Here is a 27,492-nt window from a genome sequence, read left to right as displayed (position 1 = left end):
GGAACTCGCTTGGCCCACACCTACAGGGGATAGGAAGAGAGAGGGAGAGAGGGAGAGAGTGGAGAGAGAGATGGATGGAGAGAGAGAGAGAGACGCGTTTAAGCAGAGCTACCTATATAAACTCATAATAAAGGTTTTTGGGTTAGATCGCGTTATTTATAAATGTGTCGTAACCCCTCCACCACCCGACACGGCCAATCAGCAAAAAAAAGTGTCACGTTGACAAAAGACAAATAATTCACATTAAAACCATATTTTTGGTTTAGATATGTGGATGACACTTTGGTTGTCTGGCCACATGGTAAAGATACACTTAATGATTTTCTAAATCATCTCAATGCACAAAACCCGGCCATCCAGTTCACCATGGAAATGGAGGTGAATAACACATTCCCATTCCTAGATATTTTGCTTGGAAAAGGCCTAAACGGTAAAATAACACACAGCGTTTACAGAAAGCAAACGCACACTGATGCCTATCTGAATGCAGATTCGCATCATCATCCAGCTCAGAAATCCTCTCTTATCAAGACGCTCATACATCGGACTAAAACAGTGTCAGATGGTGAAAGTCTAGTGAGAGAGATCAAACACGTTAAAGACGCACTAAGACAGAATGGCTACAATAATGCTCAAATCAACAGAGCACTGAATGCCAAATCACGATTGCAAAGCAATACTGCTGAAAGCGATCAGATTGTCAGTAATTGACAAATTAACCCATGTTTTGCAAAAGCAAAACATTACAGTAAGATTTGGTACAGTACACAAAATTCAAAAACTAGTATCTTGCACTAAAGACGCATTACCTAAATTATCAACAGAAGGTGTATATCGGATTAATTGTTTATGTGGCAGATGCTATATTGGACAGATGGGACGTAACATCAGCGTAAGACTAAAATAACATCAGAGAAATATTAAATTATCTCAAACACAACTGTCAGCAGTGGCAGAACATGCTTGTCAACAAGGACACTCAATTGATTTTGATAACGTTGAAGTGTTGTGTAAAACTAATTATTACTGGCAAAGACTAATTAGAGAATCCATTGAAATTGAGAGGAATAAAAATAACTTTAATCGCTCTGACAGCTACAGGCTTAGTGCATCCTGGAAGCGTATTATTAAATAATACACATTACAATTCCTTATAGGGGAAACACATACTAATAAACGGATTACTAACATAGCATGTAATCACTAACACACATTACAACTAATTACTAATCTACAACTCATTACTAATCATAACCATTGACTCATTACTAATCGATTACATAATTACAATACCCATCCGCCTCTAATCACTGCACCTGATATGAGTTAAATGATGACGTCACCCTGCTGCTGCTCTATTTAAGACGGGAGCAAGTGTAGAGGGCTTTACCATTCTGGCGAATTGCCCGATGATGCCGGATGTATTTACCAGTGAAACGTCACAGTACTACTCAAACTGTAAATGTTGTGGATTCACTCTTCAACACACCGGTGGGCTAAAGTAGTGAACTATTTGTCTTTTGTCAACGTGACACTTTTTTTGCTGATTGGCCGTGTCGGGTGGTAGAGGGTTACGACACATTTATAAATAACGCGATCTAACCCAAAAACTTTTATTATGAATAATATTGGTCGCGAAAGCCTACGTGTTAAACTATATAAACTCGAAAAATCACAATGAACTTAAAAAGAAACCCAAGAAACTGTCCTGACTTTTGTACCGCCCTGTATAATAATCATTACCCCTCACCCCCTGTACACCCCCCCACCCTCCGCAGTACCCCTCCTCACTCATCCACTCACTCACCGAGTCGCTCACACATTCACCCACCCATTTACTCGCCCACTCACTCAGCCACTCACCCACACACTCACCCAACCACTCATACACTCACTCGTCCAGTCGCTCACATACTCATCTACACACTCACCCACCCACACACTCACCCAGTCGCTCCCTCACTCACACATTCACCCATTCGCTCACACACTCACACATCCACCCACTCACTCACCCAGTTGCTCACCCAGTTGCTCACTCACTCACACAGTCACCCACCCACTCATCCACCCACACACTCACCTAGTCGCTCACCTAGTCGCTCACACACTCACCTCGCACACTCACTCACTCACCCACACACTCACTCACCCAGTCGCTCACACACTCACCACCCACTCACCCACCCACTCACCCACACACTCACTCACCCAGTCGCTCACACACTCACCACCCACTCACCCACCCACTCACCCAGTCGCCCACACACTCACCTCACACACTCACTCACCCAGTTGCTCACCCAGTTGCTCACTCACTCACACAGTCACCCAGCTACTCATCCACCTACACACTCACCTAGTCGCTCACCTAGTCGCTCACACACTCACCTCACACACTCACTCACTCACCCAGTCGCTCACACACTCACCACCCACTCACCCACCCACTCACCCAGTCGCCCACACACTCACCTCACACACTCACTCACTCACCCACTCACTCACTCACCCACCCACACACTCACTCATCTAGTCGCTCACACACTCACCACCCACTCACCCACCCACTCACCCAGTTGCCCACACGCGCACCCACTCACTCACCTGCTCGCTCACCCAGCTACTCACTCACAACAATCGCCACTAATTGGCGGTGACGTCACCACGACGCTTGTGCCAGGGTCACGTGGTTAGCGGTAATCAATTGAAGGTGGAGGGGTTAATTAATTGAAGGTGGAGAGGGGCTTAATTAATTAATTACTGCTAACCACGTGAGCCTGGCACATGCGTCGTGGTGACGTCACCGCCAATTAGTGGCGATTGTTGTGAGTGGGTGGATGTGTGTAGGCGGGTGAGTGAGTGGATGGTGAGTGTCTGGGTGAGTGTCTGGGTGAGTGGGTGGGCGGGTGAGTGGGTGGATGTGTGAGTGGGTGGGTGAGTGGGTAACCCCTCCACCTTCAATTAAGTGAATTAAGGTGGAGGGGTTACCAGCCCCTCCACCTTCAATTAATTAGCCGCTATGGTGGTCGCAAATGCCCTGAGAGAAGAGGCCGATTGGAATTGACCCTCCACCCCACAGCACTGTCCGGCACCACGGGGAGGTAGGGAGTTGTTTTTGTCAACAACAACAACCGCCATTCGCCACTAATTGGCGGTGACGTCACCACGACGCTTGTGCCAGGCTATGTGCACCCTGAGGCCACGTGAAGTGTCAAACGTCCCGCTGGCAGGTCACGGGGCAGACCCAGGTGCCACGGGTCGACTGACTGAGATGACTGGCTGATGCACCACCTGTGCCTCCTACTCCGCCAAACTCACCCACTCACCCAGACACTCATACACTCACTCGTCTAGTCGCTCACATACTCATCTACACACTCACCCACCCACACACTCACCCAGTCGCTCACTCACTCACTCACACACTCACCTATTCGCTCACACACTCACACACCCACTCACTCACCCAGTCGCACGCACACTCACACACCCACTCACTTACCCAGTTGCTCACCCAGTTGCTCACTCACACAGTCACCCACCCACTCATCCACCCACTCATCCACCCACACACTCACCTAGTCGCTCACCCAGTAGCTCACACACTCACCACCCACTCACCCACCCACTCACCCAGTCGCCCACATGCTCACCCACCCACTCACCCACTCTCTCAGCCACTCACCCACTCACTCACCTGCTCGCTCACCCAGCCGCTCATCCAGCCACTCATTCACAACAACCGCCACTAATTGGCGGTGACGTCACCATGACGCTTGTGCCAGGGTCACGTGGTAAGCGGTAATTAATTGAAGGTGGAGATGGTTTAATTAATTAATGCTAACCACGTGAGCCTGGCACAAGCGTCGTGGTGACGTCACCGCCAATTAGTGGCGGTTGTTGTGAGTGGCTGGGTGAGTGGGCAGGTGGGTGAGTGGGTGGGCGAGTGGGTGGGTGGCTGGGTGTGTGGGCGGGTGAGTGGGTGGGCGAGCGAGTGGGTGAGCGAGCGTGTGGGCATGTGGTTGGGTGGGTGTGTGAGTGGGCGACTGGGTGAGTGGGTGGGTGAGTGGGTGGGCGACTGGATGAGTGGGTGGATGTGTGTCTGGGTGAGTAGGTGGGTGAGTGGGTGGGCGACTGGGTGAGTGGGTGTGTGTGTGGGCGGGTGGTTGGGTGGGTGAGTGGACGACTGGGTGAGTGGGTGGGTGGGTGAGTGAGTGGGTGGTGAGTGTCTGGGTGAGTGGGTGGGTGAGTGAGTGGGCAACTGGGTGAGTGGGTGGATGTGTGAGTGTCTGGGTGAGTGTCTGGGTGAGTGGGTTGGCGACTGGGTGAGTGGGTGGATGTGTGAGTGTCTGGGTGAGTGGGTGGGTGAGTGGGTAACCCCTCCACCTTCAATTAAGTAAATGAAGGTGGAGGGGTTACCAGCCCCTCCACCTTCAATTAATTAGCCGCTATGGTGGTCGCAAATGCCCTGAGAGTAGAGGCCGATTGGAATTGGCCCTCCACCCCACAGCACTGTCCACGACAACGTTGCCCGTCCGGCACCACGTGGAGGTAGGGAGTTGTTTTTGCCAACAACAACAACAACCGCCATTCGCCACTAAGTGGCGGTGACGCCACCACGACGCTTGTGCCAGGCTAGGTGCACCTTGAGGCCACGTGAAGTGTCGAACGCCCGCTGGCAGGAAGTCACAGGGCAGGCCCAGCAGGTGCCACGGGTCGACTGACTGAGACGGCTGAGATGACTGGCTGATGCACCACCTGTGCCTCCTACTGCACCAAACTCACCCACTCACCCAGTCGCTCACTCACTCACCGACACACTCACCCACACACTCACCCAGACACTCATACACTCACTCGTCCAGTCGCTCACATACTCATCTACACACTCACCCACCCACACACTCACCCAGTCGCTCACTCACTCACACACTCACCTATTCGCTCACACACTCACACACCCACTCAGTCACCCAGTCGCACACACAATCACTCACTCACCCAGTTGCTCACCCGCTCACTCACTCACACAGTCACCCACCCACTCACTCTCCCATTCACACATACACACTCACACACCCACTCACTCACCCAGTTGCTCACTCACTCACACAGTCATCCACCCACTCATCCACCCACACACTCACCCAGTCGCTCACCCAGTCGCTCACACACTCACCTCACACACTCACTCACCCACTCACCTACACACTCACTCACCCAGTCGCTCACACACTCACCACCCACACACAGTGTACACACACACACACAGTGTACACACACAGTGTATACACACACAGTATACACACAGTGTACACACACAGTGTACACACACACACAGTGCACACACACACACATTGTGTACACACACACAGTGTACACACACAGTGTACACACACATTGTACACACACACACAGTGTACACACACACAGTGTACACACACAGTGTACACACATACACACAGTGTACACACACAGTGTACATACACACAGTGTATACACACAGTGTACACACACACAGTGTACACACACAGTGTACACACAGTGTATACACACACAGTGTACACACACACAGTGTACACACAGTGCACACACACAGTGTACACACACACTCAGTGTACACATACACATTGTGTATACACACAGTGTACACACACACAGTGTACACACACAGTGTACACACACACATAGTGTACAAACACACAGTGTACACACAGTGTATATACACAGTGTAAACACACACAGTGTAAACACACAGTGTACACACACACACAGTGTACACACACAGTGTACACACACACAGTGTATACACACAGTGTAAACACACACAGTGTACACACACATTATATACAGTGTGTATGTACATACATGGTGTATATACGTAAACACAGTGTACACACACACATTGTGTACACACACACAGTGTACACACAGTGTACACACACAGAGTGTACACACACACACAGTGTACACACACTGTGTATACACAATGTACACACACACACAGTGTACACACAGTGTACACACAGTGACACACACACAGTGTATACACACAGTGTACACACACACTGTATACAGTGTACACACACAGTGACACACACACAGTGTATACACACAGTGTACACACACACAGTGTATACACACACAGTGTACACAAACAGTGTACACACACACAGTGTACACATAGACACCTGGGAGCCAGAAATCTTTCTGATGGGTCAAATACTCATTTCACTCATTAAAAAGCAAATCAATTTATAACATTTTTGACATGCGTTTCTCTGGATTTTTGTTGTTATTCTGTCTCTCACTGTTCAAATAAATCTACCATTAAAATTATAGACTGATCATTTCTTTGTCAGTGGGCAAACGTACAAAATCAGCAGGGGATCAAAATATTTTTTTATTTTATTGTTTCCATTCTACGTGGTGACTTTACCGAAATAACCAAGAAGATGAATCCCTGCAGTCACGAAAGCTTTAAATAGAAATTTGAATTGCAAGTGCTTTGAGTGTGTGCACGTGCCGTGTGGAAAAAAATGTACGATACGCTTATGTTGGATATGATTAGGTAATATCGTAGTGTCGCCATATCGCGATAACTTTCGGAGTTAAATGTTGTACAATTCTGCAAGAGCGTTCCGAACTTTGATCGCGTTGTGTGAACGTCATCATTTGGAACGAACCAACTTACCGCTTTAAATAGGGGGGGGGGTCACAGACGCGATAATATTTTTTAAAATATATAAATATATACATCTCCAACAGCAATACAATGACGGAGCGACCGTGACTATGATAGTAGATCATTCAGCATATATTGTTTGAGTAAATACGATTCAAATTATGTGATGGAAGTGAAAGTATAAGATTGATAGTTTAAGCGTCAACCCTTCGCTGGGAGTGGTAGCTCCCAAGTGCCAATGGCTGACGCCTCAAGCGCGGCTCCCAGGACGCTTCTAAACTGTTCGGAACATAACGACTCCCCACCCCCACCCTAAACTGTAAACTTGCACGAACAATTCCTCTCGCCCCTTAAGACTCTGAGCAGGATTGAACTCACGCGAACCGGTAAGTGGGTGTTTTGGTTTAAAAATTTTGACCACAAAAAAAATCCGGTGTTGTGTGACCCCCGTTGCGGCGGTGACACCGCAGGCTGTGGTTGCTCCCCGCCGGGGAAGGCGTCTCCTTCTCGGTAGGCAATCCAGGCCATTCAGGCCCTCCCTGGCGTCTCGGGCCTAGTCTGTCACAAAGAAAATAAAGAATTATACATGCTTTGTGGAACTGTTTTCACAGTAAGATACACAGGCAGCAGTCGTAAGAAAAAAGGCTGAAATACAATCGTCGGTAACAGAGGTGTTATGAAAAAGGGCCATTGCACGATTATGCACTACAGTATTTACTTTCAAGGGCAGTGTTATTGGTAAATATGTTAGGGTTTTTCTCTCGTGATATACCCGTCTTTGTGTTTGTCCTCATGCTTTGGGTTTCGGGCTGTTCCACGCGAGTTTGAAGCCTTTGGTTAAACGAGGTAACACAACCACGGGTCAAGTTATCTCTTGATGCATCACAGCTGTCATAACCCGTACGGTTTACCCCGTATTCTTGTACAGAGACATTGAGTTTTCACGCCCATACGGGGTACAGCCGTTTCAATACGGGCAAAAAAACATGCTTTGGTAACAGTATTGTCTATTTGTGTTTCTACATTGTGATGGGACTTCGCAGGACGAACGTTGATATTCATAAAGACACGTGGTGGCCGATATGGCCTGAATTGATCTGTAATAAGGTAGGGGCACTGATAGAGGTTGACAGCTACGTGGTGGTGAGTGTACTCGAAGTGAATCTCTATTTGTGTGTTTCTCCCTTGTGATGGGACTTTGTTGTTGTTTTAGGCGGCTGCGGGACTGTGCAACGTTGGTGAGTGGCATAGGAGCGGTGGGGGCAACATCCATTGTAGAGTACAATGTCACTACGCTCCCACGTCTACGCTACCCTCCTCCACCAAGCCGCCACACGGACGAGCGTGGTGAAGTATGGTCAAATCACGACCCGGGGCGGCGTGGGGAGACCCTCGTCCGGCAATGGATTAACAAATTGGCTCTTACTGTTTATCTCCATATATATAAAAATATGTAAAGTTGTGATTGTGTGTGTTGTCTGTTCAAAATGTTTAGCCTACTTCCCGACATGCAACAAACTGGAAATTTGCCATGTGGGTATTTCCCAGACTGTACACCGTGCAAACATACAAATACACTTTTGTGTTTTTTTTAGGGGTGGGGAGGGGAGCTCAATAATGCCTAGATTTTATGCACGGCAAGTGAGCTGTGACGTCAAATCTGTCACGTGACCCGTGCATGTGGAAGCGTCACGCATTGTAGTGTAGCGGTTAGCGTTGTCTGTGTGTGTGTCTGTGTGTGTGTCTGTGTGTTGTGGGGAGCGATAGTGTAGCGGTTAGCGCGCTGCGCTATGAACCTGGCGACCCAGGTTCGATTCCTGCTCACGGCCAACACCAGTGACGATTATCTGAACCGGTCCCGGGCCTCCCCTAGGTCGACTCAGCCTCAAATGAGTACCTGGTACGGTGTGTAAACATTGCCACTAGGGAGACAAAGGCGGCCGATCGTGGTGCTGGCCACCCACCCCCTCGTGTACCGTCCCGGCCTTCATAGGTGCTCGCTAACAGCACTTGCTCCTACAGTCTGTTAAGGCTATATGGGGGATCTTTTTGTGTCTGTGTGTGTCTGTGTGTGTGTCTGTGTGTTTGTGTCTGTGTGTGGAAGCCTAATGCATTGTAGTGTAGTGGTTAGCGCTACGCCGCGCTACGAACCCGGCGACCCGAGTTCGATTCCCGCTCACGACCACCACCGGTGACGATTATTTGAACCGGTCCTGGGCCTCCCCTAGGTCGACTCAGCCTCTAACGAGTAACTGTTGTGGTGTGAACATCGCCACTGGGGAGACAAAGGCGGCCGGGTGTGGTGAATTCAAGCCTGGGTAGTACAGCTAGTCCTGTATATACCTACACAGCCTACATACAACAGAATAAGTAGTATCTCTTGGCCCTGTAGTTGTATCTACTGACTGTACAGTAGTATCTACTGAGCCAGTAGTAGCTACTGACTGTTTAGTAGTATTTACTGACTGTAGTAACTACTGACCGTAGTAGTATTTACTGGCCCTACAGTAGTGTCTACCGGCTCTATAGTAGTAACGACTAACTGTATAGTAGTATCTGCTGACTCTATAGGAGTATTCACTGACTATAGTAGTAACTACTAACTCTATATCAGTATCTACTCACTCTATAGTAGTGCCTACTGACTCTAGTAGCTACTGACCGTAGTTGTATCTGCTGACTGTAGCAGTATTTGCTGACTGTAGTGGTATAGTCTGACTGTTTTAGTATCTACTAACTCTATATAGCGGTATGTACCAACTCGATAGCATTATTTACTATTACTACAGCAGTGCATACCGACTGTGGTGGATCCTGCTCTCACTACAGCAGTGCATACTTACTGTGGTGGTAACTGCTATCACTACAGCAGTGCATACTGACTGTGGCGGTACTTGCTATCACTACAGACCAATTTACTCTGACAGAGACCCACAGACTCACACAGAGACCCATAGACTCACACAGAGACAAATTTACTCTGACAGAGACCCACAGACTCACACAGAGACCCATAGACTGATAGACTCACACAGATACCAATTTACTCTGACAGAGGCCCACAGACTCACACAGAGACCCATAGACTCACACAAATACCAATTTACTCTGACAGAGGCCCACAGACTCACACAGAGACCCATAGACTCACACAGATACCAATTTACTCTGATAGAGGCCCACAGACTCACACAGATACCCATAGACTCACACAGATACCAATTTACTCTGACAGAGGCCCAAAGACTCACACAGATACCCATAAGCCCACAGACTCACACAGAGACCCACAGACTCACACAGAGACCCATAGACTCACGACACAGGCGGTCCCCACGAGGTGGTCGTCAGCCGTGCCCGGCGGCTGAGCATTACTCACCCCCCCCCCCCCCACCACGTCGCTGTCTCCACAGCTGCCGTGATGAGTGTCGCTGTCTTCCTGCTGTCTCCACAGCTGCTGTGACGAGTGTCGCTGTCTTCCTGCTGTCTCCACAGCTACCGTGACGAGTGTCGCTGTCTTCCTGCTGTCTCCACAGCTGCCGTGACGAGTGTTGCTGTCTTCCTGTTGTCTCCACAGCTGCCGTGATGAGTGCCGGTGACTTCCTGCTGTCTCCACAGCTGCGGAGACGAGTGTCGCTGTCTTCCTGCTGTCTCTACAGCTGCCGTGATGAGTGTGGCTGTCTTCCTGCTGTCTCCACAGCTGCCGTGACGAGTGTCGCTGTCTTCCTGCTGTCTCCACAGCTGCCGTGACGAGTGTGGCTGTCTTCCTGCTGTCTCACAGCTACCGTGACGAGTGTCGCTGTCTTCCTGCTGTCTCCACAGCTGCTGTGACGAGTGTCGCTGTCTTCCTGCTGTCTCCACAGCTGCCGTGACGAGTGTCGCTGTCTTCCTGCTGTCTCCACAGCTGCCGTGACGAGTGTCGCTGTCTTCCTGCTGTCTCCACAGCTGCTGTGACGAGTGTCGCTGTCTTCCTGCTGTCTCCACAGCTGCCGTGATGAGTGTCGCTGTCTTCCTGCTGTCTCCACAGCTGCTGTGACGAGTGTCGCTGTCTTCCTGCTGTCTCCACAGCTACCGTGACGAGTGTCGCTGTCTTCCTGCTGTCTCCACAGCTGCCGTGACGAGTGTTGCTGTCTTCCTGTTGTCTCCACAGCTGCCGTGATGAGTGCCGGTGACTTCCTGCTGTCTCCACAGCTGCGGAGACGAGTGTCGCTGTCTTCCTGCTGTCTCTACAGCTGCCGTGACGAGTGTGGCTGTCTTCCTGCTGTCTCCACAGCTGCCGTGATGAGTGTGGCTGTCTTCCTGCTGTCTCCACAGCTGCCGTGACGAGTGTCGCTGTCTTCCTGCTGTCTCCACAGCTGCCGTGACGAGTGTGGCTGTCTTCCTGCTGTCTCACAGCTACCGTGACGAGTGTCGCTGTCTTCCTGCTGTCTCCACAGCTGCCGTGACGAGTGTCGCTGTCTTCCTGCTGTCTCCACAGCTGCCGTGACGAGTGTCGCTGTCTTCCTGCTGTCTCCACAGCTGCCGTGACGAGTGTCGCTATCTTCCTGCTGTCTCCACAGCTGCCGTGACGAGTGTCGCTGTCTTCCTGCTGTCTCTACAGCTGCCGTGACGAGTGTCGCTGTCTTCCTGCTGTCTCACAGCTGCGGTGACGAGTGTCGCTGTCTTCCTGCTGTCTCTACAGCTGCCGTGACGAGTGTCGCTGTCTTCCTGCTGTCTCCACAGCTGCCGTAATTAGTGCCGGTGACTCCAGGTTGTCTCTGGCCGCTGCCGTGATGAGTGCCGGTGACTCCAGGTTGTCTCTGGCCGCTGCCGTGATGAGTGCCGGTGACTCCAGGTTGTCTCTGGCCGCTGCTGGAGCTCACAGGAACATTCTGGTGAGTCGCTTTTAGGGGGGCTCACCGGTGCTCTGTGTACTACTATACACTGTACACTACTATACACTGTACGCTATACTATACACTGTACGCTATACTATACACTGTACACTATACACTGCACACTATACACTAAACTATACACTGTACACTATACTGTACGCTATACTATACACTGTACACTATACTATACACAACTATACACTACATTACTATACACTACACAACTATACACTGTACACTATACACAACTATACACTACATTACTATACACTACACAACTATACACTGTACACTATACACAACTATACACTACAATTACTATACACTACACTACTATGCACTACATTACTATACACTACACTACTATACACTACACTATACCCTACACTACTATAAACTACAGTACTATACGCTACTATACACTATGCACTACTATACACTACAATGTAATATACACTACTATACACTACAATCGGTCCTGGGCCTCCCCTAGGTTGACTCAAAAGAGTAGCTGGTGTAGCGGTGTGTCGTAGTAAACAAAGCCACTGGGGAGACAAAGGCGGTTCGGCGTGGTGCTGGCCACCCACCCTCTCATGTGCCACAGTGCCGGCAGCCTTGATAGGTGCTTCTCTTCGCTAACAGCACTTGCCCCTATAGCCTGCCGTGGCTACACGGGGGACCTTTGTGTCTGTGTGAGTGATGACATGTGGCTCCGTGATGCCTCTGTCCGCTGGGATGCAGCTGAAGCCGGTGCCTGCGATGCTTCGTCTGCTGCAGTCGGTCGGTGTCGAGGGCGACACATTCACGTGGGAGCAGGTGGGTCCCATCACGACCACCAACACCATCATCATCTGCGTGGCTAGGAGATGTTGACTACCTCGCCTGGTGTACAGGAGGTCGTGGGACCCACCATCATCATTATCAGGGTGGCTAGGAGATGTTGACTACCTCGCCTGGTGTACAGGAGGTCGTGGATTCTATCGCGACCCTGACACCTGCTGTATAATTTGGATTTGCAGGATTATCACAGATGGCTACGTGCGGTGCGAAAGAAGTTCAACATAGTACAGACGTTACACTCACCCACCCACTCACCCAACCACTCGTCCACCCACTCATTCATTGACCTACTCAGCCACCCACTCACCCAACCACTCACCCACTCCATTTACCCACACACTAACACTCACTCATCCAACCACTCACTCATCCACTCACTCACCCAACCACTCACTCTACTCACCCTCTAACCCATCCACTCACCCTCTAACCCATCCACTCACTGACTAGTCCATCTCTTCCGCCCATGCCACTAAATCACTGATCCACCCACCCACTCACTGATTCTCTCACTGATCCACACACCCACTCACTCACCTACTCACTCACCTACCCACCCACTCACCCACTCAATCACTCAACCACCCACTCACTCACCTACCCACCCACTCACCCACTCAATCACTCAACCACCCACTCACTAACTCATCCACTCACCCACCCACTCACTCACCCACCCACCTACTCACCCACTCAGTCACCCACTCGTGTGTGTGCATGCATGCGTGTGTGTGTGCATGTGTGTGTGTACGTCCCACGTAGGCGTACCACTACGTGGGACAATACATCAAGCGGAGACAACTTTACGATGTAGAGAGGCCGTACCTGGTGAGGTGTGGCGGGGACCCCCTGGGGGAGGTGTTTGGTGTGGAGGGATTCTCACTCAGAGATCCCAGGTGGGGGAGATAGAAAGAGGGTGGAGAGAGATTTGGTGGGTGGGTGAGTGAGTGTGGGTGAGCGGATGAGTTATTTAGTGAGTGAGTGGGAGGGAGGGCGAGTGGGGGAGTGAATTATTGAGTGGGTGGGTGAGCTGTTTAGTGAGTGGGTGAGTGATTGAGTGGGTGAATATTCTTTGGTTCTTTCACTAAAGTCACGTAGATAGAAAAATTATAATTTAAAAAGTGAAATAAAAATAAACAAACACGAGAGAGAGGGGTGGAGAGAGAGAGGGGCGGTAGATAGAGCCTGCATCCAAACCCAGCCTGGATCTCCCTGTCCCTCTCTTCCAGACACTCGGTGGCAGCGCTGTTCGTGAAGTCATTCTCCATAGTGACGGCCGACAGCAGGCGAGGTGAAGTTCCCCTCCCTCCTCCTCACTCCCTCCTTCTCACTCCCTCCCCGGGTTCATAGCGCGATGTAGCGCTAACTACAATACCGCTACCCATATACAGTCATACACTCACTCACACACTCACACACACTCACACATTCACTCACATACACACACTCACACATTCACTCACTCACACTCACATATTCACTCACTCACACACTCACACACACTCACACACACTCACACATTCACTCACTCACACACACACTCACTCACACACACTCACACACTCACACACACTCACACATTCATTCACTCACACACTCACACACACACACTCACACACTCACACACACTCACACATTCACTCACTCACATAATCTCTTCTTTTTCTTCCCCTTCAGCTGGTGTCAATGTCACCACCACCTCCACCACCTCCACCACAGCCGGTGGTGTTGGTGTGGGTGGTGGTGGTGGTGGTGGTGTGGGTGGTGGTGGTGGTGGTGATGGTGGTGGTGTGGGTGGTGGTGTTGGTGTGGGTGGTGGTGTGGCTGGTGGTGGTTGTGATGGTGATGGTGTAGGTGGTGGTGTGGGTGGTGGTGGTGATAGTGGTGGTGTAGGTGGTGGTGTTGGTGTGGGTGGTGGTGGTGTTGGTGTGGGTGGTGCTGGTGGTGTGGGTGGTGGTGGTGTGGTTGGTGGTGTTGGTGTGGGTGGTGGTGCTGGTGGTTTTGGTGATGGTGGTGTTGGTGTGGGTGGTGTTGGTGGTGTGGGTGGTGCTGATGGTGTTGTCGTGGGTGAGTGCGTGGTGTGCCGGAGTGAGCCGCATAGCTGCACGTTAGTTCACGGCGACAGCGGCCACCTTGCCACGTGCCGCCGCTGCGCCTTGGAGCTGCAGCAGCGTGGCATGGCCTGCCCACTCTGCCGCAGGGAGATCCACTCTGTGGTGCACACGTTCCTGTCCTGACACGACACACACACACAGACAGACACACAACAACAACAACCGCCATTCGCCACTAAGTGGCGGTGACGTCACCACGACGCTTGTGCCAAGCTATGTGCACCCTGAGGCCACGTGAAGTGTCGAACACCCGCTGGCAGGAGGTCACGGGGCAGACCCAGGTGCCACGGGTCGACTGACTGAGATCACTGGCTGATGCACCACCTGTGCCCCCTACTGTGCCAACCTGCTGTGCTTTAGCCACCCGGCGCTCCGCTCGTTGTTCTGAGCGTCGCTCCTCCGCCCTCCGTTGTTGTTGGAGGGCAACTACCTCCAACTGCCCAGTAGCATCCTTCACGAGCCTCCACAGAAGCCGATCTTGACACCGCTGGTACCAGTCATCGGCAAGTCCACTCAGCTCCACGTCCTCCTGTACCACATCACTCCATCTCTTCTCTAGCCTGTGCCGCGCCCGCTTAGCCCCCTCGATCCGGCCGAACAAAAGCTGTTTTGGCATGCGGTGGCTGGGCATGCGGGCTACATGACCCAGCCTTGCCCGCCGGAGGAGCTCACCGATGGGACCTTGCCCAGATCTTTCAAGGATTTGTGAGCTCCTCACACAATCCAGTCTGGTTAAACCCAGGATGGATTGTAGGCAGGCCAGCCTAAATGTTTCTAACCGGCGAAGATGTTCCATTAGGGGGGGTCCACGTTTCGCAAGCGTAGAGAAGGGAGGGAATGACCGTGGCCGAGAAGACCTGAAGCTTAGTGCGGAGCGACAGACCAGGTAGCTTCCACACAGTGTTACGCAACTGATGAAAAGATATTGCCGCGATGCTGAATAATCCTTGCCAGGACCTTTCCCGGCACACTGAGGAGTGAGATGCCCCTGTAGTTGTTACAGTCTGTGCGGTCCCCCTTCTTAAAAAGGGGGACCACCAGGGCATCCTTCCAATCCTGCGGAACCCGTCCAGTGGTCCAGACCGTTATGATGTCATATAGGGCAGTCTGTGCACAAACGCCACCCTCAGCATTTCGCTTGGGAGATCATCTCTGCCCGCTGCCTTTCCTGGTCTCAGACTCCGGATCGCCTTCAGTACTTCCTCAACAGATGGCACCTCAGCCAGCCACTCACAGGGGGTGACTTCTTCCAATATTTGAGGCACCGCAGCCACAGCAGGGTCATCCTCACTTTGTGCCACGATGTTTTCCTGGCTGAGGGATTTTCCCTCCCCCAGGACCTCACAGAAATGCTCAGCAAATCTGCAAACCTGTTCCTGGGGGTCGGAGATTGGATCACCGTTTTTTCCCCTGATGGTAATAGTAAACAGACACACACACAGACACACACACAGACACACACACACAGACACACACACAGACACACAGACACGCACAACAATAACAACAACCGCCATTCACCACTCAGTGGCAGTAATGTCACCACGACGCTTGTGCCAGGCTATGTGCACCTTGAGGCCACGTGAAGTGTTGACCGACCGCTGGCAGGAGGCCACGGGGCAGACCCAGGTGCCACGGGTCGACTGACTGAGATGATATACACACACAGAGACACACAGACAGATACACACAGACACAGATACACACAGACACACACAGACACACACAGACACAGATACACACACAGAGAGACAGATACAGACAGAGAGAGACACACAGAGAGACAGATACACAGAGAGCGTTTGTTAATGTATGTCTCATTAAGGACAATTTAATGTTCATATTTTTACCTCAGAATGTAAAAAAAATGTTCCTCAATGTTCAAAATATTTTTTGTTTACCTCAGAATATTTATAAAAAATACTAATGTTATTTTTTTTACCTCAGAATGTAAAAAAGATTTGTTTTTACCTCACAATATAAAAAAATTGTTTACCTCAATGTAGAAATTATATTCTTTTACCTCAATCATACTCTTGAATGCGTTTATTGCCGTTTAATATATTAAACTTTTGCACATTTTACCTCATCGTTTCCTGTCATCACTTTACGAGTTCACCGTGTGTGCACTGTGTGTGTGGGGAGCGTTGGTGCGGCAAAGCAAACCCCTCCAGTGAAGGCCCCCCGTGTGGCATCTAACAGACTGTAGGGGCAAGTGTCTCTTAGCAGCTCGCAGCAGCTGCGACCACCGTCACGACAAAATTATCTTACATCCACGTCCATCCTCTGTGAATATTCACACGCACGTGGGAGACGCGCTAACCCATCCCTAGCGATCCGAGCGGTGCGTCTTAAGAGTGCGAGGATTATTCTCCTGGCCGCTCTAACGCCGTTTCCACGTGACGAGCGACCTGACGGAGCTGCTTTCACTTGGTGCAGGGCAGGCCGCTCGCGTGGACCAAGATTGGCACAGCAGCTCAGTGGGGGGCCCCCCTACACCCTGGTGGCAATACACTTAGTTTAGTTTTACTTAGGGTCTCTGTAAGTGTGGGTCTCTGCTGGTGTGGGTCTCTGTTAGTGTGGGTCTCTGTGAGTCTATGTGGGTCTTTGTGAGTGTGGGTCTCTGTTAGTGTGGGTCTCTGTTAGTGTGGGTCTCTGTTAGTGTGGGTCTCTGTGGGTCTATGTGAGTGTGGGTCTCTGTGAGTGTGGGTCTCTGTTAGTGTGGGTCTCTGTGAGTGTGGGTCTCTGTGAGTGTGGGTCTCTGTGAGTGTAGGTCTCTTGTGAGTGTGGGTCTGTGTGGGTCTCTATGAGTATGGGTCTCTGTGAGTCTGTGTGGGTCTCTGTGAGTGTGGGTCTGTGTGGGTCTCTGTGAGTATGGGTCTCTGTGGGTCTATGTGGGTCTTTGTGAGTATGGGTCTCTGTGGGTCTGTGTGGGTCTCTGTGAGTGTGGGTCTCTGTGGGTGTGGGTCTCTTGAGTATGGGTCTCTGTGGGTCTATGTGGTTCTCTGTGAGTATGGGTATATGTGGGTCTGTGTGGGTCTCTGTGAGTGTGGGTCTCTGTGGGTGTGGGTCTCTTGAGTATGGGTCTCTGTGGGTCTCTATGAGTATGGGTATATGTGGGTCTGTGTGGGTCTCTGTGAGTATAGGTATCTGTGGGTCTATGTGCGTCTCTGTGAGTATGGGTCTCTGTGAGTCTGTGTGGGTCTCTGTGAGTGTGGGTCTCTATGAGTATGGGTCTATGTGGGTCTGTGTGGGTCTCTGTTAGTGTGGGTCTCTGTGGGTCTGTGTGGGTCTCTGTGAGTGTGGGTCTCTGTGAGTGTGGGTCTGTGTGGGTCTCTGTTAGTGTGGGTCTCTGTGGGTCTGTGTGGGTCTCTGTGAGTGTGGGTCTATGTGGGTCTGTGTGGGTCTCTGTTAGTGTGGGTCTCTGTGGGTCTGTGTGGGTCTCTGTGAGTGTGGGCCTATGTGGGTCTGTGTGGGTCTCTGTGAGTGTGGGTCTCTGTGAGTGTGGGTCTGTGTGGGTCTGTGTGGGTCTCTGTGAGTGTGGGTCTATGTGGGTCTGTGTGGGTTTCTGTTAGTGTGGGTCTCTGTGAGTGTGGGTCTCTGTGGGTCTGTGTGGGTCTCTGTATGGGTCTCTGTGAGTATGGGTCTGTGTGGGTCTCTGTGAGTGTGGGTCTCTGTGAGTGTGGGTCTGTGTGGGTCTCTGTGAGTATGGGTCTGTGTGGGTCTCTGTGAGTGTGGGTCTCTGTGAGTCTGTGTGGGTCTCTGTGAGTGTGGGTCTGTGTGGGTCTGTGTGGGTCTCTGTGAGCGTGGGTCTGTGTGGGTCTCTGTGAGTGTGGGTCTCTATGGGTGTGTGTGGGTCTCTGTGAGTGTGGGTCTCTGTGGGTCTGTGTGGGTCTCTGTGAGTGTGGGTTTCTGTGGGTCTGTGTGGGTCTCTGTGAGTGTGGGTCTCTGTGGGTCTGTGTGGGTCTCTGTGAGTGTGGGTCTCTGTGGGTGTGGGTCTCTTGAGTATGGGTCTCTGTGGGTCTATGTGGGTCTGTGTGGGTCTCTGTGAATGTGGGTCTGTGTGGATCTCTGTGGATCTCTGTGAGTATGGGTCTTTGTGGGTGTGGGTCTCTGTGAGTGTGGGTCTCTTTGGGTCTGTGTGGGTCTCTGTTAGTGTGAATCTCTGTGGGTCTCTGTGAGTGTGGGTCTCTGTTAGTATGGGTGAGTGTGGGTCTCTGTGAGTGTGGGTCTCTGTTAGTGTGGGTCTCTGTGGGTCTGTGTGGGTCTCTGTGGGTCTGTGTGGGTCTCTGTGGGTCTGTGTGGGTCTCTGTGAGTGTGGGTCTCTATGAGTGTGGGTCTGTGTGAGTCTCTGTGAGTGTGGGTCTCTGTGAGTGTGGGTCTGTGTGAGTCTCTGTGAGTGTGGGTCTCTGTGTGTGTGGGTCTGTGTGAGTCTCTGTGAGTGTGGGTCTCTGTGAGTGTGGGTCTGTGTGAGTCTCTGGGAGTGTGGGTCTCTGTGAGTGTGGGTCTGTGTGAGTCTCTGTGAGTGTGGGTCTCTGTGAGTCTGTGTGGGTGTCTGTGTGAGTCTCTGTGAGTGTGGGTCTGTGTGGGTCTCTATGAGTATGGGTCTCTATGAGTCTCTGTGGGTCTCTGTGGGTGTCTGTGTGGGTCTCTATGAGTATGGGTCTCTGTGGGTCTCTCCCTCCCCCCCCCTTTATCCCCTGGCCGTCGCCTCCCCCTCGGGTGTGGCCACGCCCACACCTCATCCAATCAGGAGTCCCTGGCTCACGGATGACGCGTCACCTCCGGCTTCCGGCGCTCAGCAGCACTTCCGGGGCGTGGAGAGTCCTGGGAGTCGGTGGCTGCGTCACGTGACGACTCCAACGTGGCTGCGTGCTGCCCACTCCGTCCGTAGTTACCGTGAAAGACTTGAGACTTGCTGTATTTAGACTATATCGTGACATATTGAGGCGTTAAAACTATCACGGTTTGTTAACTGAACGATTTCCCTTCCCGCCGTGTAATAATGGACAGTGTTTGGTAAGACTTTGTTTTGTTTTTCATCATAACAGGACATATTTTTTACATTATTCCACATGCATAGCGGGGGGTAGGGTGTGAGCTTGAGATGTTTGGAAGCCGGTTTAGCATGAGCACTTTAAGATTTCGTCAATAATGTAATCGGTCTTGCTCAAGCAAATACATTGTGAAGTTTGCACACGTGTCAATAATTGAATTTTTTACGCGTGGAAAAATGTGTTACTTTTTTTTGCAAAAAATTGCAAATGTAGTTTCTTTTCCAAGTGTTGTGAAAATTCTGCCTTTATTCTTAATGCTCTGTTGAGCACGAAGTGCCCGTGGTATAACCTGTGGTAATCTCCATATATACGAAAGGCAAAGTTGTGATTGTGTGTGTTGTCTGTACTTCTCCACATGCAACAAACTGGAAATTTGCCATGTGGGTACTTTCCAGACTGTACACCATGCAAACATTATACAAATACACTTTATTTTTGTGGGGGGAGCTCAATAATGCATATATTTTTTGCACGGCAAGTGAGCTGTGACGTCAAATCTGTCACGTGATCACTTGTGTGCACCCAGCACGTGCCTGTCCGAGTAATAAACTCCACTCGTGAACACTTGTGTGCGCCCAGCACGTGCCTGTCCGAGTAATAAACTCCACTTGTGAACACTTGTGTGTACCCAGCACATGCCTGTCCGAGTAATAAACTCCACTCGTGAACACTTGTGTGTACCCAGCACGTGCCTGTCCAAGTAATAAACTCCTGAGCACGAGGCGCGAGCGACGGACCAAGACATGGACAGAAGCGAGTGGTGGCAAGGCGAGTTGGCAGATGACATCTACCGCGTCCTTCGAGAGAAGGTATCCGCCTCTCTCATCAATAGGCCTCCTACACGCAGACACAAATCCTACGAACTGATTTACACGGCACGTACGTTCGAGTGCTCGACTCGCAGCGAGGAGGTTGCAAGTTCAATCCTGGCCAGCGGGTCGACCCGGCCCCCTATCTCTCCGGGGACTATAACACGAGCGACATGGTACCTTGTGGAAGAATAAAAGTGGCTGTGCTTTGGAGCTACGGATCTCCACACCTCGTGGTTTTGTTTCATCGTAGGCTGAGGACTACCGAATGAGTTCTTCGCCATCTTTCACTCGCTTGGACAGGGAGACAATTTGGCCGTGGCTTTTGTCACTCTTGGTTTGCGTGACGGCGAAAATTAAATGCTGTGGCCCACCGTCACCGGGCGCGTCGCCTCCTTAGACCCCCAGAATAATCTATTATCATTTCAAAACACCTCTTGACCTCTTCACCCAACTCCACAGCGTCCCAACTGCCCTCCCAACCCCCACGTCCTCGTTTTTTTTCCCCCTCGCAGGAGCTGTCGCTGCCTCGGTTTTGCGCACGCTCGCCCCAGCTGCACCTCCGTCGCCACTTCGTCGACCTCCTGGCAACGCTGAGCGAGCGCCTGCAGCTGAGTGTGGCCACGCACCACCTGGCCATCGCAATGTTAGACGTGTTCATGGACCGCCACGACATCACCGTCCGCTGCCTCTACACCTGCTCAATCTGCTACCTCATTATAGCAGGTCGGTCAATCGCTCACGTGACCCACCCACCCGATCACTCGCTCATCTCTCGCTCGCACGCTTGGTCGCTTGCTCACCGTCGGCATGCGTGTCCCTGACACCCTGCGCAGCCAAGTTCGAGGAGATGGATGAGCACGTGCCGCGACTGGACTGGGTGAACCGGCTGGAGGTGATGATCAAGCAAGGGCTGAGTCTGTCCAAGGAGGAATTGCAGCAGACGGAGGTAGCTGCATGCCCCTGTTAATTCGGCATGCAATGTTTCACCCCCCAGAACCGTTCCGTGCATTGTCATGATTCAAGGTCGCGATTTGATTCAAGAAACCAATTGTTTTGTCTTGTTACTTTACAATCTTACTCTTTGGGTCTGTCGGTAAAGTCACGTAGATAGAAAAATAATTTAAAAAATTACGACGTTTCGATGGCAACACAAGCAGTCGTCCTCAGGTGATTGCTTGTGTTGCGATCGAAACGTCAAAGACCCAAAGAATATGAACACATCATCTCTGTTTCATGCCAACTAATTATTCTGTAGACAATTTGAATGTACAGCCCGAATTTGAATATAGAAGCGTGTCTTCTTACTAGATAACAGGAAGGCAAAAGCTGCAGAATAATATTACCACAGCAGACCTGACAAATGAACGTGGAGTGGTGCTCATTTATTTGCACGGCGCTGGAACAAGTGCAGGAAATTCTCCCTATGGTGGGGCTCAGTCTCTCCGTAAAACAATCACCCCGTGACGATTTGCTTGCGTTGCGATGGAAACGTCGTGATATTTTTTATTATTTTTTCAATCTACGTGGCTTTTACCGAAAGACCCAAAAGAATATGACGGTCATTGCATTTACCCGTGCAGACGAAGGGCCGAGTTGACTCCTTGACCAGACATTTGAACTGTTTGCGAGCCATGCACCAACCCGACTAGTTAAGCAACCATTGGAAAGACGTTCTAAATCGAACCAAACATTAAACTAATTTTCAGTGGTACAGTATATTTTTCAAGTAGTGGTACCCCAAACTTTCGCAGCTCTTAAATTCCCCTTTCACACCATCAATAGGTAAACTCCCCCCCCCCCCCGCGCCAACTGGCAAGTGCACCCGCACGTACACCACTTCTATGCTAAGTCGGCCAATCAAATGCTAATTTTTATGCTAATTCCTTTGTCAAGGCACCTTGTTTCCTTGCGCACAGCTTAAAGGTCGCGGTCTGAGCGTGGCTGTGTTTCACTCCAGCGCTGTCCTCGAGACCGCCTGATCCCTTCACCTGATGAAGGCCACTTGTGTTGTGGCCGAAACGTCGTGATTTTTGTTGTTTTATTTTTTACCTACGTGACTTTACCGAATAGAACCAAAGAGTATGGATCCTTGCAGTCACGAAAGCTTTAAATCTAGAATAGTTAAATAAACCCTCCAGGCAACACACAGCAGCGTGGCGGACTGAATGCTTCACGCAGTGGTGGCAGCTGTGCCGTGCCAGCCCACTCTCCCGTCTGCCTCCCCCCTGCACAGTTCCTGCTGCTGTGTACACTCGACTGGAACCTGTGCACGCCCACAGCGGCGCACTTCGTGGACTACTTCCTGTGGCTGTCGCGGCGTGAGGACGCCCCGGCTGGAGGCTCGTCCTACCGGCACGCGTACACGACCAAGTACACGGCCCACTTCCTTCAGCTCGCCCTGCAAGGTGCTCGCAGAGCTGTAGAGGAGCGCTTCGTAGGCAACGCTAAGGTGACCAGCGAAGAAGGGACAGTGCCTGAAACGTCACCGAATATATATTTTTTTCCAACGTCGGAATGTTGATATTCTTAGCTCTTTCGGTAAAATCACGTTGAAGGGAAGCAATTAAATAATAAAATATATATAAAACAATAAAAATTCTCACGACGTTTCGACCATAACACAAACGGTTGTCATCAGGTGTGTCGGTTTGCATTAATTTATTTATTTTAAAACGGGGTATTTAAAAAAACGTCAGCGCCACGCGCAGCGATTTGGCAGTTTATTTAGAAGGACTGGTCCATCTATGTTCTGAAAAGAGGAGGGGGGAGACGAAAAATTAATGTATGCTGTCTGAAAGCCACCGTAAGCGTGAACAGGTCTTAATTGATTGTTCACGCTTACGGTGGCTTTCAGACAACATACATTAATGTTTCGTCTCCCCCCTCCTCTTTTCAGAACATAGATGGACTCGTCCTTCTAAACAAACTGCCAAATCGCTGCCCGTAGTGCTAACGTTTAAATAAATAAATAAACACACAAACACCGTTAATAAAATAAATAATTTGATGCGAACCGACACTTCTTTCAAATGTTTCTTGCCGTTGCTTTTCACACCTGATGATGACCGTTTGTGTTATGGTCGAAACGTCGTGAGAATTTTTATTGTTTTATATATTTTATTATTTTATTGTTTCCCTTCAACGTGACTTTACCGAAAGAGCTAAGAATATGAATTACTGCAGTCACAAAAGCTTTAAATCAAAATTTTAGTCGGAATGTTTGTTCAAATGTTCAGGGTGCCCTTGGCCCAACGTTCCTCGTTCACTGGGTGCTTGTGCGTTTAAGCGTCTGTGTGTGTGTGCCTGCCTGTCATTCCTGTGTGCAGGGTAGAGGTGGCGTAGCGGTTAGCGCTACGCTGCAGCTACGACCCTGGACACCCTGGTCCAACGCCCGCTCACGGCTATCACCGGTGACGATTATCTGAACCGGTCCTGGGCCTCCCCTAGGTCGACTCGGCCTCAAATGAGTAACTCAATGTGGTGTGTAAACATCGCCAGCACTGGGGAGACAAAGGCGGCCGGGCGTGGTGCTGGCCACCCACCCCCTCGTGTGCCACAGTGCCGACCTTCATAGGTGCTGCTACTCGCTAGCAGCACTTGCCCCAACAGTCTGTTAAGGCTAAACGGAGGGTTTTGTCTTTGTGTGTATGCAGACCACGTATTCCTGAGTTTCCGTCCATCCGTGGTGGCGGCTGCAAGCATAGCATTGGCCCGTATAGAAGTGAAGCTGCCCTCTGCGTGGACTCTGTACATGCAACACTTCACTGGCCTTGCCTGGGAGATGATCCTGCCGTGCGTGGAGCAGCTGATTTGGTGATTTGCACGACAAAACAACACAAAGCTCTCCTAAGTGACCGTTTAAGAGACCTATTAAGGCTGAGTTGTGGCTCACGAGGCAGCAACGTGCTCTTTTCTCTACACAATTTATGTTTACAAACCAATACTGGTTACCCGTTAAAGCCGAATTTACCCAAGGGAAATTGAATACAGGTTATGCGTCGCTGCCCGAACCATCACTGCTGCCCAAAACCATCACTGCTTTAAGATTAACTGTTAGTCAAAGTGAAAGTTGTCTCCCAGATCAAATGAGCGATGTCGGTGGGACCGAGGTAGTCGTGTCAATTCAACATTCACACGGTGGAGGCCAGTGTCTCCAGAGGACAAATACTGTTGTCAAGTTGGCATGACGAGAGACTACTAAAAACAACGAGTATGCCATTTTCTTTGGTTCTTTCGGTAAAGTCACCACCACGTAGAGCGAGAATAAAATAATAAAATAAAATAATAAAATTCTCACGACGTTTCGGCCACAACGCAAGCGGCCGTCTTCAGGTGAATGGTACAGACCTGTTTGCGTTGTGGCCGAAACGTCGTGAGAATTTTATCGTGTTATTTTATTATTTTATTCTCATTCTACGTGGTGACTTTACCGAAAGAACCAAAGACGATTAATCCTTGCAGTCACGAAAGCTTCACATCGAAAAGAGTATGCCATTGTGCAACAGATGGCAAATATTTTAAGCAATATCCATGACGACTAAATGAAGCTGATATGTGGATTCCTGTGCGTGCGAATTTCACGTCCTAGTCCATCACGGATGCCCTGAGACTCGGTGAGGCGCTCCAGCATTACCCATGGTGCCTTGTGACTCATTGGTAGATGGGCCCTTATGGTTGAGGTTTCTCATCACCTTGCTGAATTAAATAAGCAGATGAACGCTAAACGATTAGACATTCCTCTGGTGCTGTTGCTGGCTTCTTAGCATTTTGGGCCTGTGCTTAGCGACCGTTATTTAAACATAACATTAAGTTGCACACTCTTAATTTTTAGAGATTGGGGAGTATGGTTTTCAGATTTTGCCCCAGGATTGTTTCCACTTATGTTATATTGGGGACAAACTACTACAAACGACAGTACTATGCAGTGGTGTTAATTACTGCAGTACATCCTAGATGTTTTTATTGATGTTAAATAATTATATTGCTGTCAAGGGCACGGTGTGATATTGGGTTCAAGGATAACAAGATGGTTTGAACCTAACATGATTAGACCCACAGGCATGGACCTGTGTGTGTCAAGATGGGCTTGAACCTAACATGATTAGACCCACAGGCATGGACCTGTGTGTGTCAAGATGGGCTTGAACCTAACATGATTAGACACACAGGCATGGACCTGTGTGTGTCAAGATGGGCTTGAACCTAACATGATTAGACCCACAGGCATGGACCTGTGTGTGTCAAGTTTGGCTTGAACCTAACATGATTAGACACAGGCATGGACCTGTGTGTGTCAAGATGGGCTTGAACCTAACATGATTAGACACACACAGGCATGGACCTGTGTGTCTGTTCTAACTCTACGTCCTCCCCCTATGTTCGAACTCTTCAGTAAATACAACTTCAACAGGAAGCAGGTCATGGAGCTTCAGGAAAATCCTGCTGTCCACTCTGAGCAGCCCTCCCACTCAGCCTCAGCCATACCACGTGTGCCTCGTCACCAGTCAACTCAACAGCAGCAGCAGCCGCAGCCACTACAGCAGCAGCAGCAACAGCAGCAGCAGCAACAGCAGCAGCAGCAGCAACAGCAGCAGCAGCAGCCACAACAACAGCAGCAGCCACAGCAGCAGCAACAGCAGCAGCAGCAACAGCAGCAGCAGCAGCAGCAGAAGCCACAGCAACAGCAGCAGCAGCAGCAGAAGCCACAGCAACAGCAGCCACAACAACAACAGCAGCAGGAGCAACAGCAGCAGGAGGAGCAGCAGCAGCCACTGCAGCAGCCACAGTAGCAGCAGCAGCAGCCACAGCAACAACAGCAGCAACAGCAGCAGGAGGAGCAGCATCTGGTGCCCAAGTCGGTGCAGACGCCACCTGTGGAGGTGGGTCAGGAGATGGAGTCGCCGCCGCCGCCGCCGTTCAGCAAAGAGACCCTTGGCAACATTTGGGATGACCACGAGTTGGCCGCGCAAGCCGCGTGTCAGCAGGAACCTGGCCATCGAGCCGCACAACAGATACATCAGCAGGCCGTGCGGTGATTGATGTTGCGTTTTTGGCAGGGCACCGATTTCAGGAATGCAGAACGCGGAGCGAGTTGTCGGTCAAAGCTCAGCTCGTCAGAGCTTTGGTCGGCAAGCTGTGGGGGGGGGGGGGGGGGGTGGGGGGTGTTCAAGGAGGCTGTAGATTCATACTCTTTGGTTCTATTGGGTAAAGTCACGTAGGTAAAAAATAAAATAATAAAATTCTCACGACGTTTCGGCCACAACACAAGCGGCCTTCATCAGGTGAAGGGACGAGACTGTCTGGAGGACAGCGCTGGAGTGAGCTGTAGATTACCGGCAACGAAAGCGTCGCAGAATCTTCGCGACGGTTGCAAATTTCAGTTAATGAGGCGTCGTGCCGCACGCAATCTCGTGACATCGCAAACTGACTTCCACTGTTAAATTTCGATTTGAAGCTTTTGTGACTGCAAGGATTCGTCTTCTTTGGTTATTTCGGTAAAGTCACCACCACGTAGAATGAGAATAAAATAATAAAATAACACAATAAAATTCTCACGACGTTTCGGCCACAATGCAAGCGGCCTTCTTCAGGTGAAAGGTACAGAACTGTCGGGACGACAGAGCTTCAATGAACGATGTTAAGATTCGTAGCGACTTCTCCCAACCAGCTTAAAAGTCGCTACGAATCTTAACATCATTCATTGAAGCTCTGTCATCCCGACAGTTCTGTACCTTTCACCTGAAGACGGCCGCTTGCGTTGTGGCCGAAACGTTGTGAGAATTTTATTGAGTTATTTTATTATTTTATTCTCATTCTACGTGACCTTACCGAAAGAACCAAAGAAGACAACTTCCACTGGTCAAGAGGCCAACCGAACGCCGACAAATAGTGGGTCGGCCTGCAGTTAAAAGCCACGCTGTTCGGGCCCGGCTCCGCTCTGGCCATTTTATGTTTGGCCATGAATTCAAATGGCCAAAGAGACATAGTAAGAAAATGTCTTCAAGCCTAAGTGAGCATTGGTTGATACTTATTTTCACGGGAGTTTCTCAGCCAGTGAAGATATTTTTTTAAGGACATGTCTGTGAAGCTATCGTTGCCGTTCCA

General features: G+C 50.3%; 2 protein-coding genes across 3 annotated transcripts; both read left to right on the top strand.

The window, feature by feature from the left end:
• Positions 1-6,921: 6,921 nt before the first annotated feature.
• LOC142920153 (E3 ubiquitin-protein ligase Mdm2-like) lies at positions 6,922-14,218 on the top strand. Of its 2 annotated transcripts, none has more exons than XM_076062626.1 (6): positions 6,922-7,074; positions 7,902-7,926; positions 11,411-11,562; positions 12,307-12,381; positions 13,168-13,301; positions 13,635-14,218. In XM_076062626.1, the coding sequence occupies exons 3-6, from the start codon at positions 11,461-11,463 to the stop codon at positions 13,753-13,755; spliced, it is 432 nt and encodes a 143-aa protein (XP_075918741.1). In that variant the 5' UTR covers positions 6,922-7,074; positions 7,902-7,926; positions 11,411-11,460; the 3' UTR covers positions 13,756-14,218. The 2 variants fall into 2 exon arrangements, with proteins under 2 accessions (XP_075918741.1, XP_075918740.1); XM_076062625.1 differs by having other exon boundaries at positions 7,902-8,035.
• Positions 14,219-19,370: 5,152 nt separating this feature from the next.
• LOC116937312 (cyclin-J-like) lies at positions 19,371-26,473 on the top strand. Its single transcript, XM_032944372.2, has 7 exons — positions 19,371-19,538; positions 20,262-20,385; positions 20,901-21,111; positions 21,222-21,334; positions 22,622-22,793; positions 24,042-24,201; positions 25,781-26,473. Exons 2-7 carry the CDS (start codon positions 20,320-20,322, stop codon positions 26,175-26,177), a joined length of 1,119 nt encoding a protein of 372 aa, XP_032800263.2. The 5' UTR covers positions 19,371-19,538; positions 20,262-20,319; the 3' UTR covers positions 26,178-26,473.
• The last annotated feature ends 1,019 nt before the right edge of the window (positions 26,474-27,492 follow it).

This window comes from Petromyzon marinus, unplaced genomic scaffold (assembly GCF_048934315.1).
Source record: "Petromyzon marinus isolate PM22_M1 ecotype Great Lakes invasive population unplaced genomic scaffold, UKy_Petmar_22M1.pri1.0 PM_G_Scaffold_7, whole genome shotgun sequence".
NCBI classification, from domain to species: domain Eukaryota; kingdom Metazoa; phylum Chordata; class Hyperoartia; order Petromyzontiformes; family Petromyzontidae; genus Petromyzon; species Petromyzon marinus.
This window is presented reverse-complemented; position numbering and strand designations above follow the sequence as displayed.